This window comes from Ambystoma mexicanum, chromosome 13, assembly GCF_040938575.1.
Source record: "Ambystoma mexicanum isolate Mex_15411 chromosome 13, UKY_AmexF1_1, whole genome shotgun sequence".
In the NCBI taxonomy this organism is placed as follows: domain Eukaryota; kingdom Metazoa; phylum Chordata; class Amphibia; order Caudata; family Ambystomatidae; genus Ambystoma; species Ambystoma mexicanum.
This window is the reverse complement of record NC_090938.1, coordinates 160,226,438-160,240,520: the sequence shown is the minus strand read 5'-3', so window position 1 is coordinate 160,240,520 and position 14,083 is coordinate 160,226,438. Positions and strand designations below refer to the sequence as shown.

General features: G+C 45.2%; 1 protein-coding gene across 2 annotated transcripts in view; it reads left to right on the top strand.

The window, feature by feature from the left end:
• The window catches only part of LOC138521017 (uncharacterized), a 124,532-nt gene that overhangs the window by 43,089 nt on the left and 67,360 nt on the right, over positions 1–14,083 (top strand). For both annotated transcript variants that reach the window (XM_069633524.1, XM_069633523.1), the window contains exons 4-5: positions 704–818; positions 9,803–9,942. In XM_069633524.1, the coding sequence (XP_069489625.1) occupies positions 704–818; positions 9,803–9,942 (255 nt within the window). The remainder of the gene's footprint in view (positions 1–703; positions 819–9,802; positions 9,943–14,083) is intronic.

Sequence of the window (14,083 nt, the reverse complement as noted above, 5' to 3'; positions counted from 1 at the left end):
GCCCGTTAATGACGGGCTCGTTGTTAGCATCCTGGTCTGCTAGCAGGTCCCGCTAAGGACGTCTGATCAGGCGTTCCTTAGCGGCTCCTGCTGCAGACCTCGTAATAGGGCGGCCTGGAATGAACGGTGCCGGTCCCTTACTGGCACCGTTTATTCCGTGGCCGCCTGGGTCGTAATGAGGCCCAAAGACTCTACAGAGGATGTACTACCCATTCAAAGAACAACTTACGTACCTTGCGGGAAACATTGGTTCTGGTGGGTACGATGCCTCCTCTGCAGATACCTTATCTGTTCTCCCTCGTTCCCAGAGTCACCCTGGAATGATCCCTGGTCCCGTGTGACGAGATGGGAATGGTGCCTTTTATACCCTAGACACTGTCACGTCTGGTGGAAGCCGTGAGGCATGCCCTCGCTGCACCGCAGGCATGGGTTGCTACACCCAGCGCCATGTGACACTGATTTCAAATTTCTCAGTTCCCACCCTGGTGGCTGGACATTTCAAAGATAAGGAATGTGCACCAGGGGCATTGCATTCATCAGACGCAATACTACCCACTAGGTGCATTGCTTGTTGTTTGGAGTCATTTGGTAAGAGCCTGCCCTCTTTGATTTGGGGGTTTGCGAAAAGTATTGCCACTTTTGAGAGATTTTCTATGAAAGAGTCTTCCTATCAGTGTAAATAACTCCCTTTTCTTTTGTATAGGTGCCACAGAACCCACCCACTGGCCCAGAAGGGCATTCTATTAATATTACAGTGTATGGATCTGCGGTGCACCAGCCCAAACTCTTTAGGATGTTCAAGTCCACGGACACTGTGGGTAAGTTCCATGCATAGTGAGAGTATGCCAGCTGGGGAATAATGGACTGACTAAAACTACAACAATATTTGTTTAAAGGGCCCCTTGCTTCTCCAGTTCCTTATTCATCTGGCTCAGTCATATATGTTGTTTATTCATTAAATTACAACATACTCTTTCACAAGTTTTTTAATCAAAAATATCAATTTATTATCAATTTATAAAAGCATTTCAATAAAACACATTTAACTCTTTTCTAAGACCAATTCTTAAACATTTACTAAGAATTTAGACGCTATTGTCCCAAAAAATACATACACAACACTCTGTTACCGAGTACATTGATTCTCTTTTATACAATTCATCAAAAGGACACATTTTTCAATTACCAGTCTATTGTAAACAATTATCTATCCTAACAGGGGAATCAATATTCCCAAACCCTTCTGTTCATCCATACTTTGTCACCCATAAAGACAGTCATTCAACAATCAACACTACCCAACATGTTTCTTTCCTTTGTTGTTTATTACAAATTCAGGAAATTCTTCAGGGGTTTTCGTACTATCACAGTTTGTTATGTATTAGCCATTGTGGTCTTCTTTGCACTTTTTTGGAGTTCTTGGTGAAAAAAGTCTATCTTCTACTCCCATACATCTTGTGTCTGGGCCAGAATTCCAAGAGGATATCTATGAGAAGCAAGTATATAAAGACTGGTTTTATTATTCAACCAACTTCACTGTAGTTTCATTGCTACATTGGGGGTATACAATTTACCAGGAAAGGGAGCATTTTATACTGTCTTCTTCCTTTCATTTGTCATTAACATGCATAATTTGGTAGAGGAAACTAGTACAGGCACTGACACAATTCTTAGAGGGGTGTACCATTTTCATCACAACCATCCCTATCACTACTCAACATTAATTCCCCTGTTCTTCGAGAGGCATTAAATACACATTTTTTTGTTTGTCTATACCAATTCAGCATCTACCGGGGTACACTATTTACCTCCTAGCTCTGGTATGTGGGTTTATTTATCGTCTTCGACCTTTATCTCAAATGTTTGTCTCTGGAGTCGCATATATCCGTGGCATTTATACACTTTCTGTTTTGCCTATTTCATAAGATAATTAACACATTCGGTCATCCATTAGGATTATGTTCTTCTTTCCATCTTACGTCAAACCTGCACCTCATCTGTCCCCATATCATTAGGTTTTATACCTTAATTGTGTGATCCCAATCACACGATCCACCGGGGTACTCTCTTCTCCGGATTATGGATTACTATGCGGCTTCTACTTATTGGCACAACCCAGCTCTTCCTAGGATCCCATAGGTTCCTTCTCATGAGTAGATTTTCTTCCTTTATTCTATATTAAAAGAGGGGACACAATAGTGTATGTTGGTTTCACGTCCTTAGCTGCAATTTCTACGGTTACACTGTTCCCGCTCTATACTAATTACTTACTCCAGGATAGGGAGCTGCACGTTAGTTTCCCGATCTTCCTCACATCCCCACTTGATATTTGTCAGCTTCTGTGTTTGAGGCTATCATCCACCTAATGGGACAGACAGAGCAAAACATTCTTTCTGTCACGATTACATGCACCAGTCTTCCAACCCTCTCTGATATCTATCTTTAGCTGGGTGGGTTTCCTTACCTTGAATACGTCGGAACCAAGGCCACTCTGTCTCGCGAATAGCTGCCGGCGTTCTCTCGTCTCTGGTAGCGTTCGTTGTCTCTCGCTCAACCCGGAAGTCCTTGCCAGTCTATGGTCTCGTACCCGCTTCACATTCGGTGCTGTTCTCGCATTTTTTTAAACGTTATTCATGAAACGCGTCTCCGCGTAGTTACTTCCGCGTCATTGGTCCTATATTTTTAGGTCCTTTTTTCTAATATGCTCGATGCATCTCGTTATCCTAGCCCGTCCTGCAAACAACGTCAGGTATGTTGGCTCATGTCTAATGGTGCATCAATGGAATGTGCCCATTACTTATTTCTTCTTCCACACGTTCTATCAGAGTTGGATGACATGATAATTGGATTACTGTGGCATCTTATCGGGGTGCTTTAGTTCTCTCCTCCCCCAGTGTATAAACAAGTGGAATTCGAATTGCTAGTCCTTGTTGTCATTCATCCAGGGTGACATAGCTCCTATTTCGTGTTTCCCTAATCTACTTTATGGTTTCTTACTCACTGGAAGGTACCTCCTCATAAAAAGCTTTTATGGAGAGTTGAAGCGTGACTGGCTTTATCATTTTGAGATTTTTTAGTAGTAAAATATAACTCTCTCTTTTGTCAGATTTGTTCATGCAAGTAAAGAGGAGGGATTTTACTAATCCCTTTTCCCTATTCTTCAGGGCTAGATCACGATTTCTGTTTTGTACGGGGATAACAGGTTACGGTTGCAGGTTCTCTTACTTACTGACTTTCACAGCCGGCAGATGTTGTCAAGTCTCCTCACTCTACTCTCTCATTCAAGCCTGTTTCCAGGCCTTTTGTTAAGAAGGTCAGTTCTCTTTCTTTCAACAGGAGTTTCTTCCTATCAATGTTGATGTCATTGCTTTTTTTCACCTGGTATACTACAGACCACTTAAGTTCGTCTGCCTTATGTATCATTTCAATAAAGTGCCCCACCAAAGGTGCAGAGTGGATTCTGTTCTTTCTGCAACTCTTATGTTCCATTATCCGGGTTTTTATTTTCCTTTTATTCTTCCCTATATAGATTTTTCTACAGGGGCACCATACCGCATAAACTACAAATTTCGAATTGCAATTAGTTAGTGTCCTTTGTTTCCACTCACTTCTTAATCCCAGATCTATTTCTGTTGATTTCTTAGTTTGTGGACAGCATGTACAGCTTAATAAAATAAGCACCAAGCCCAGTGTGCAATATTAACGTAATGGTTCAATAATACAACCGTATTTGTTAAAAATAATATTCTACAGTAATTGGTATGTTCTGTGACAAATCCAGTGTGATCCTCACCTCCCCCAAGGGGGAGCCACCCGCCAGCTATGCTTAACACTCCCTATGGGACAGGGTAACCAGGATCCCTCTGGAGGTGATACCCCCTTAGGGGACACGACACCCAGTGGGGATATAGAATGCCACTCCTCCCTCCCTGTAGTATGTACAGGGAATGTGTTTACCATGATCTTATACACCCCTAACTCTGACCAGCCCCTGGTGGAGCCTCTCTGGGACAACCAATCACAGGAGGATTTCACCAAACCCTCAGAGTTTAACCGCAGGAAGGCGTCCAATGGAGGACTGGCCAGAGAGAAAGGGAGAATGCCACTGTGAGCATGGCGGAGATGGAGGCACACCAGGAGGGTGCTGCAGCTCCCAGCTACCACCAGTGTGGCACTGACAGGACGCAAGACGAAGGGAACAGAATCTCGACCATCAGACACAGAGCTCTGCTAAGAAGTCACGGAAGTGACTCAGCCGAGAAGGATCAGCAAGTACGAGGGAATAGAGCCGGACCACCCGCTGCAAAGTTTAATTTAAGAGTCGTGTAAGTGGTTCTGCCAAGAGAAATTAGCTGCCCCAACCTCATGGCCTTCCCCAGAAGCACCGCTCAAGACAGCCAGGTATACAGTGGCTCAATGGGAGAGGGTGGCAGGCAAAAGAGAGTGAGAGGAAGAAAGAGTGGGGATTGAGAAAGAGAAGCTTCCTGGAGCAGGGGAGTGAGAAGGAGAAAAGCCCCAGAATGATTTGGGACAGAGATCATGCTGGAGTGGGGAGCAGAAAAGAGAAACACCCATGAATGGGGAGAGATAGAGAAAACACTCGGCTGTGCAGTGAGAAAAAGGAACGCCAAGGAATGGGAGAAACTAAGAGAACCACAGAGTGAGGAAGAAGAAAGAGGAACGCCATAGAGTCAGGAGAACCAGAGATAATCCCAGAACGGGGAGTGAGAGACACCCGATAGTGGGGAAGAGTGGAGAGGACCCCAGAGTGGTGCCTGAGAAGGAGAAAAGTGAAGAGGAAGAAAGACTGACCGAATCTCGACGCGGGAGAGTCAGGAAGCGTCTCAGAGGAACTGGAAAGAAACAGAGAGATAGATTCAGGGCTGGGGCCTCTGGACAGCGATCACGCAAGCAAGAACTGTATACTCTGAGCTGGAAATATGGGCACACACCCTCTCTAAAAAGGGGACACGAATGGGGTCCCAATTGGGGACTGGTATCAGATGTCAGCAGCCACCCCTTCCAACCAAAGGAGTAACACAAAATGCGGGATCCCTCCTGCAAGCCCTGCTGAAGGGGCTCCCAACCGCACAATGGCCCCCTGCTGGGTATGGGCAGCATGGGCCCCCCACACCACAGGGGCTTTGGGTGCCCTATTACGCCAGTGCTTAGAACCTAATATCTCCAAAGTCTGCGGGTGTTTGTTGTTTTCGTCAGGAGACAGGGAAGTGGTTAGGTTAGAGTAGGATTCTAGGCGGAGGACTGTTATATAGTTGAACCCCCTAGTGACTTTCTTTTGTAGAAAAGGGCTTTCCATTAGGGAAAGAATATCTTTCTGTTTGGTTCCCAGAAAATAGAGAACCTGGAGACCAAGGGACTGATTCATGTATTGTTTAGAACTGTGCAAAGTCACTTTGCACTGCCAACAAACACCCTGATTCACAGAGCGGTGAAAAGTGTATTTTTGCCTTGTTTTCTGGTCTTGTACCACGTGTGAGGAGACCATGGGCCTCATTACGGCTTTGACATAGCTACCTCCAAAACCGGGTCCCAGTCCGGGTTCCCTGAATGGGGAATTACGGGGCCATTCCGAGTTTGGAAGCACCCGGGCCCGGACCTTCCCCATTCCCATTCAAGCCCCCATAGGGCTCAATGGGAATGGGTGCAGGGAGCTAACAACGGGACGATTACGACCGGCCCGTTGTTAGCTCCCTGGTCCACCAGCGGGACCCGGTATAGACGCCAGGTTTTACCAGGCATCCTTACCGGGTCCCGCGAAGGGACCTCGTAATTTTGTGGTATGGAGTTAATGGGTCCGCCTCCATTAGCGCCACCCGTTAAACCATTCTGCAAATCTTATAATGAGGCCCCATGATTTTGTCCATTCTGTCCTTCTATTTAGTGCTCTATGATTCAATTATATTGAGTGCTATTACTCTCAGTGGCCCTTGGAGACTTGATTTCTTCATCTTGCATGTGCTTTCTGCATCTTTCATTGTTCAATACTTGGCACTAACAATTATTCACTCCTTTACTTAATCTAAGAGAAATATGTCCTGCGCATGTAGCTTATCCTCTTTGCCTCCTTTGGTGCCTTGCAGTTGCTTTCTTACGCGGTATCCTTGATTCTCAGCCAAACAAACATCTTTTGTTCTTGCTCAAATCTTTATTCCAATGCTTGTCAGCTCTGCAGCCTTGGTCTTTCTCCTCAAGGTTTCTCACTTACTATTATCCGATGCCGATATCCATTTCTCAACATGGCTGCTTTACTCGCGTTATAAATTTCCTAATTCAGCAAGTTTCTACATTGTCTTATCTAACTTGCATTTCTGGGTGTATACATCTACTGCATCTCTTGTTAGTTATCTTCCATGTGTACATAGTTTTCTTCATCTTTGCATTTATGTTTACTTTGTCACATTAGTCACATCTTCATTATCTAGATAGCCATACATCAACTTTAGTGCATCCACTTATCTTCTCTTCTTCATGACATCACTTCATATTTGTCAGACTTTATGTATAGTTCTTCTGTCTATTGGTGTCTGCAAGCTCACTGTCTACCGCATCAGTTCATGGGTACATTTGATACGGTTGTCTGAGTGCATGATGTCTCTCATACCTTCAATGTGATATTGAGATGATACCAGGTGTCATGCTCAGTGTTCTCTTGCTGTTCTCCCAGTATGACAGAGATGAGGGGTGGGCTCTATGTACATCTGCCTCTCTACAAGTAGGTTGATTAACTTAACCTTGATGAGCCAGAGAGAGAGCCAGAGCAACGCAGACAACGGTCCATGGAGGGCCGAGCCACGTAAGGACTGCAGGAAGCAGGAACGAGAAAACCTGCAAGTTTAGAACTCGCTCAAGAGTAGAAAGCAGATTGCCAACGCTGCAGCGAAATGAAAGCGCGAGAACCCAGCAGGACGAGGCCCGAAAACAGATGATGGCGAGACCACAGAGCAGGATCTGTGGTGGACCGCTGGTCCAAGCAACATTGCTGATACACGTTGAGAGTGATGCCGTAGGATGTCCAGTTCTATTGCTGAGTACTGGACACAGAGAAGAGACGAGTGAACAGAGAGAGAGAAGGGACCACAAGAATGCAAGAGCCAACAAAGAAAACGCACAGATGGCGCAAACCAGACGAGAGGAACTGAGAGAGTCCCGACTCCAGAAGATGTTCCCCGGCAAAGACGAAGGCAACCGGGAGGACCGGCGTCACAGGTAGCCTCAAGGAGGGAATCATTATACCAAACAGCCAACTCATCTCAGTGCTGGTTACAAAATGAAGGTAATCTTGAAACAAGACCATTTAAAATGTGATAGTACCAACAAGTGGAGCATTGAAAAGCTAAATAAAGAGAAAAATCAGTGATCCCAATACCCTGGGAAAAGAGGTCAAGTTCCACTTGAACCTAATGAACTTTATATGTGATAACACAAAAGAGCAAAGTGTTGAGAAGTTAAATAAAGAGAGAGAAGAACCAGTGATAATAGTACCAGGGAAAAGACAGAAGTAGTAAAGCGGAAACAAGGTCAAGAAGACCCCAATGAATTAAATTATAATAAACCAATGGGGACAAACTGCAAAGGCATCCAGAGATATTCTGAAAGTTATAACCAGGAGTGGAACACTTATAAGAGATCCCTAAATGAACTTCCTAAAGAAGGGGGGAAATGCATTTGCCCAATTTGAAGAATTACAGAGACTGATCAAAGAAGTCACAAGACGCTATTTAAGGATCATGTACTAATCTACAGACTAACACTGGAAGTATCCTAAGGAGACGGGAGCCATTCTCCGAGCCTAAGATCGTTCATATAATGGTAGGGTCAGTGAGGGTCATTTCTCACTTCCACAACAGACTAACGAGCTCCTTAGTTAGTAAGGTATGTAGCGAACACCCACAGTTATAAGGAAAGATAGACCTTAGAATTTTTAATTTAATAAACCATCCGGAAAAATGGCATCTAAGAGTTGATGTCCTTCTTATGACTCACCACACCTGATAACTAGTTCCCAATCTGTCACTTACCAGCCAATCATTCAGTCAATTCACTAAATGCTATACCTACGCTAATCCCAAGGAATTCTCCCTCTTGCTGAAGATCACTGCTAACAGAAATCAATAAATCAAAGTGTATAAGAACTTGTGTTAGATTGTTGAGGGGCCCCCACTCCCAATGGAAATCACCCAGTTCTCGAATTTAATGTGTGTCCTCTTACACGAACCTTTGACCATCTCTGGCACCAATCTTCACTTTCACCCCACCTCCGACAGGGGCGTCTCCTCCATCCTTAACTGTCAATTCTGTTCCAAGCACCCCTAAAATGGGTTCCCTTTCCTGTGTCTGAAAGCCGTCTCCTCCCAAATTACATACCCTTTCCAGCATAGCACTCCCCCGTGACGTGAAGAAGGTGTCCCCATAGTACCTCAGTACCAGCGCATGGCCAGTGGAACGCAGTGATGTCAATACTAAAACCAGCAAGAAAACTTAACTTTCAACTTGCCAGAAGCAGCTCAAATTCTAACCAAGGCACATCATGCTGCTACTAACACCAATTTGAGAAAGGCGTTAGACAAAGGATGAAGGGGGATCCTAGGCTGAGTTCCCAAATGGTGAATGTTTGGTGCCACCCCACTGACCGCTGGCATTTCCTCTTCGCCTTTTGCATCTTTCATCGATACACATGTGATGCCCTGCTCATCTTGCCCTAATATCCGCCTCCCGTTATGGGCCTGCTATACCTATGCCAATGGACAGGGAATATTTGTTGCTCATGTGGTGTCACCAGTCAGATGGAGGTTTGGTGGTAATGACCACGAGAGCCAACTAATCACCCAATATAACCAAGGCCAAAGGTCAGTGGGGTGCCCTGCCTGTGCAGACTATGTCTGAAAAGTGGACTGAAAAAAACAGCATGCACAAAAAGGTGGACAAAAAATCTAGAAACCCCAAAATCTTGTATCTCAAAAGGCAGAATGATCAAGAAAGTCAGAAAGTTGGAATAAATAGCCACAGTCTGAATAGGGGTGCAGGAATTGCTGGTGGGGGATCGGGAGTGTTTAGTTAGTCATCCATTCTTCAAGAAAGATGCTCATAGAGGGTAGCTCTAAGCATGGCAGGGTTAGGTATACAAATGGTTTCGGTTTTTAAATATAAAGTGACTTTTTATAAGGCACTAATGCCATTCGTGCAGCCTCACGCCACATGGTTCTTGAATAGAGTGGTGAGGGCAGTTGAGCTGGAAGAACGAGAACCGTCAGGTGTTGATGGGTGCAAGCCGGAAATACTCGAGCCCTGTAAGCCTTTAGTCAATTTCTTATTGATTTGCACTTATCATGAAATAGATATAAATATATCATATGAGATTCAGCTTTTTCGTGCAGGATTTGAAATCATTTCATTGAGCAGACGCAATTTTGAAATAGAATTCTGCAGGTGTTGACAATGAGGCTGAAGCTGATGGAGCGCGTGCAGAAGTATGCCTGTTTGCTGAAAGGCTGCATTTGTACTGTCTTTCTATGATTTTTATGATGGATGTTTGGACGTGTGTGTGTGTGTGCGTGAGAGTGTGTATGTACATGTGAATGCGCATGTATGTTTGCGCATGTGTATGTGTGTGCATGTGTGCGTGTGCGCGTGTGTGTGTGTGCATGTGTGTGTGTGTGTGTGTGTCTGCACGGGTGGAGGGATGCATTGTTGTGGGTGTCATTGCCAGAAGCGTTTTGCTTTGAGCAAGCAGGTGAAAGCTCTAACTGGAGACTTTGTAACAACTCTTCCTCCCTTCTCCAAGGTTTTCTGGAGGACCAGCTGAAGAGTATGTTGGACGTGTCTTGCACAGCCCAACTCTGGAAAAAATGTGACGATTCGGGGAGGGAACGGCTGGATAAATTGGATATCACCCTGGAGCAGGCTGGCATCACCCATGGAGAGGTTAGTGGACATATAAGAAAGCCACACGAGAACTGACCATGCCTTGTGTCAATATATTTAATGCAAGGAAAGACCAGACCTTCCTGCGGACAAGACAATAAAGGAAACTGTAAAGTAAAGACTTGACTGATCGAAAATTGGATTCTCTCGATCAATGGACAGGAGAAACTAGAGGGAATGAATGATTCTGATGTCTGTGGATGGATGACTCAATAAACACTCTATAAGAGATGTCTCGATGGATAGGCAGCATAGTGGATATTATACAGTCCCATATTAAAAGAAACAAAGAATTGGGGATCAGACATTCTTCAAACGTGCAGAGATATAAAACAGGAGGTACTTCACAGGTGATTGAGAAAGGATGGGTACTTCGTGGGAAGACACTCCTGGGAAGAATACGTACTCTTGAAGTCAGTGGAAAGATGATTTGGAGGAGGGAGCATAGGAGACTGCGGCTTCCTGTATTCTATTGGTGCATGAGATCCGCTGTGTTCCAGTGGGGAATAGACACTCATGGTGATAGTGGGCCTCATCACAAGTTGGGCGGTCTCCCAGCGAGAATACCACCCAACTGTAAAAGCGCTGGCACCCAAAGGTACAGCGGTATCACCGCGGAATCATGGGTTGGGCGTTATCGGTAAATCCCCATTCCCTATTGGGTCGATTGGAACCATTGGGGCATTTTCAGTGCTAAGACCGTGGGCTAGTACAGCCGGCGGTAATACCTCTGAAAACAGGGCGCTAAATTGGATTTTCACCACCAGAAAAAAAGATGGAGGCAGAACTGCCCATTTAGCGGCCAACTCGTGCTCAGGCCAGCCCTTAAATGCAGTGGTAATACCGTTAATGCCGCATTTAAGGGCTACAACCCAACTCGTGATGAGGCCCAGTAGCAGGTGATCTAATGGTCACTCAAGGGAGTACAGAGGATGAAAGTGGTTGTGATCAGGAAAGTGGTTAAACCTGCATGAGATTATTGCACAGATTCAGCGGGTCACTGAACTGTCTAGATCTTCAATGGTTTGGAAGAAGCTGTTTACCTTTATCCATTGCAGTGGTTCTCTAGCATCAGCATCTTCCAAGGTCACTCAATAATTAAACACGTTCCATTGCCAGGGTGAGGATATAAGCCTTGTACAATGGTTCCTTTTTTTAGGTTCAACCTCTTTCGGCTCTTATGAATTGTAACCTTTACTTTCAGTAACTGACTTTGAGCATAAAGTATGTGATAAAGGTCACCTATTTCATTCAGTAGGAAAAATCCCTTTAACTACCCTGAATGCGGGCAGAATTCTTGGCAGATGTCACAATGTCAGTTTAAAAGATCCACTCCATCCAGAGAGCTATTAGCGCCTCCCCTGCCTGTATCATACCGACAACCCAGGAAAACCAGTCGTAAAATGGACCTTGATCATCGTCCCAAAACACTAGGTCAGTCAGTAGTCTGCACCCAGCTAAAACCAGAAAAGCCAGTTTAGACCAGTTTGGACCAGGTATGTTGAGGAACTTTGTAAATATCACTTTCTATGTATATCTTTAGAAATATGAGCTCAATTAGAGTCAGTAGGGACTAGTAGGGTGTAAAAGATTTGACATTCCCATTTTCTGAGCAGAGACAATCATTGTTTGTGGGCCTGTCACCCCCAATTTGCATGAAGACTGCATGTAATTACCTCTCACTGACTGCCTATGCCTACTTAAGAATTCGTGTTTTCCAGCTCAGGCACTTGGCTTCAGTGCTTCCAGAGTGAGAGATTGCCTCTTTCTAGAATCCAGCCAATCCCCAACTGAGGGTAGCAAAGGATCCCAGGTGACCGCTGTTGGATTACAGAAGAGCTGTTGGACTTGTGTGGACCTTCTGACTCCACCAGCTAGTTGGATTAGTGTGGGACTCCAGAAGTTGAATGGAGCTGCTAGAGGATCCTATGAACCTGCCACCACCCAAAGAGCCAGCAATTTAAGAGGGGTACACTGACTCCTTGCCTAGCCTAGATGGGTACTAGCTTAGCCCTGATCAGGACTTGGGCTATGACGTGATGGCTGCCGTCAACATGAAACTGAGCTTCCCTTGAAGAAGTGCTCTAGCTTATCCCTGTTCAGAGTTGAACCTGTTCTTGGTTAGGGGTCGTGAAGCATCACTTATCCTGAGATCACCTGACCAGTGCTTTCTTCCTATCACATTTGAGCCTAGATATGAGCGGGGTTGTCACTCCCTCTGAGGAATTAACATTCCTCTAATCCAGGACTTTTTACCACAAAACACCACACTGTCATATCAGAGTTCTTCCACCAAGTAAGTATCAAAGCAGTCCATACTAAGGTAAGTCCCTTTGTTACAAGTGTACAGGATAACTGTAAGTATTGGACAATATATCACTGGCATGCAGCACCCCCGTCCAGCTCCTTCCAACTGCCAGTAAACGGCACACTCCGAGCCAGGTACACAGAACATTCCACCCATGCATTACACTAGCTGCGCCATACATTCTAACAGCATGCACTCTGACCAGCAGAGTGCATGCAAACACACCTTACAGCAAGTTTAAGGAATCCGTCAAAGTGGATAAAGTATAGTCTTCCAAATTCTTTATCTTTCCCACACTTTTCATTCTCTGTATCCTTGTCCCAAATTTGGTCCTCGTTAGCACAGACTGTTCACCTTATGACCTCAGAAGCGCTAATAGTTTTGGCCCTGCCCCTCTCCTTTTTGGTTTTGTTAGTGTCAGGAGCGCACAGGGCAATATATGTCAGAGTACACGCTGTAGTTTTGGTGTGACTCGGGAGGTAACACTTACCATATAACAGAAACAGGGTACATACCAGGCTTACCTTTGAGGAGACTGGTAGTCACAGAAACTGGAGGGGCAGGAGCTGTCTGAAAGCACAGTGACACGGAGAGAGGGAAAAGGCTGGCAAATATACTGGATAAAATGGATTGATCACAAGAAAGAGTGCACTGGAATATGATAGTGGAATACCAGGGAGATAGGGAAAGCCCTTGGGATTAGTACCAGCAGATTACTCTTAACTACACCCATGCAGTGACGTCATTGGTAGGACGTGCTGATGAGATGATTGTACTCAGTGTAAGGGTAAAGCTGGAGACCATAGACTGAGGCAGGGAAGAATCCAACGAAAAAGATTAAAGCAACAGAAGTCTTTCCCTTATCTGAACTTAATGGAAACCAACCGAGGGATAACACTGTATATGGATACAGAGCTGAGACACAACAGTGGACCAAATTGTAATCAAGACGGAAAAACAGAGTGGATAGAAATATCCAAATGCAGGTTAGATAGAGAAACGAAGCAAAGAGAAGAAATTGAAGACAGAGGCTGTAGACAGCAAACCGGACAGGAGCTGGAATGCAGCTACAGTAAGTAGGAGTCAGTAGCCAAAAGCAAGACAGCATGAAAGGGTTCAAAACCACATGAAGCAGTAAAGGCAGTTGATTGAGCACTTGGTAAACCTCTGAGTGAGCTTATGAGGCCCCCCGAGCCCACAGTCCAACATGGTGGAGCTGATTGCAGCCTGGGGCAGCTGTGTCCAATTAAGTTCAGTCCAGGCTTTAGTAGCTTGCCGCAGTGGATTGCAATTAAGGCATCTCCCTCTCTTGGTTGCCTAGCCTGCAGGCGCTTTTAACAGGGGAAGGCAAGCGTCGCCAACCAGCACGATCCTCCCCGCAATGAGAGACAATGAAGGACTCTCCCTCGTCGGGAATAAAGCCAAGACAGAGTGCGGGTGAGCTTAAATGGGAGTTTATCAGAATAGGGCATGCAAAGGACTCTGCAAACTCCGAGAGCGCTCTGTCTGACAATAGCAAAGACAGGCGTATATATTTACAAAAAACGTCATAAGAACCTACATACTATAGGGGGCACAAGTTCAATGGGATTGGGTGGCGATGACTAGCTATAGGTGCTGCTGCGAGGTGGTTGGCCTTGGCTGGAGAACGTCACTGGTCAGCCTCGTGGGTTGGGCTGGGCCTGGCAGGTTGGCTGAGTTCATCCGGGCGGTGTTGTTGTGCCATCGCGGCCAGTGTCAGAGATGAATGTCTTTTCCTGACTTATTTGCCCTAGGCCATACACACGACAGTCATTCAGTCATTGCAATATTATCTTCTTTAGTAAATCTTCC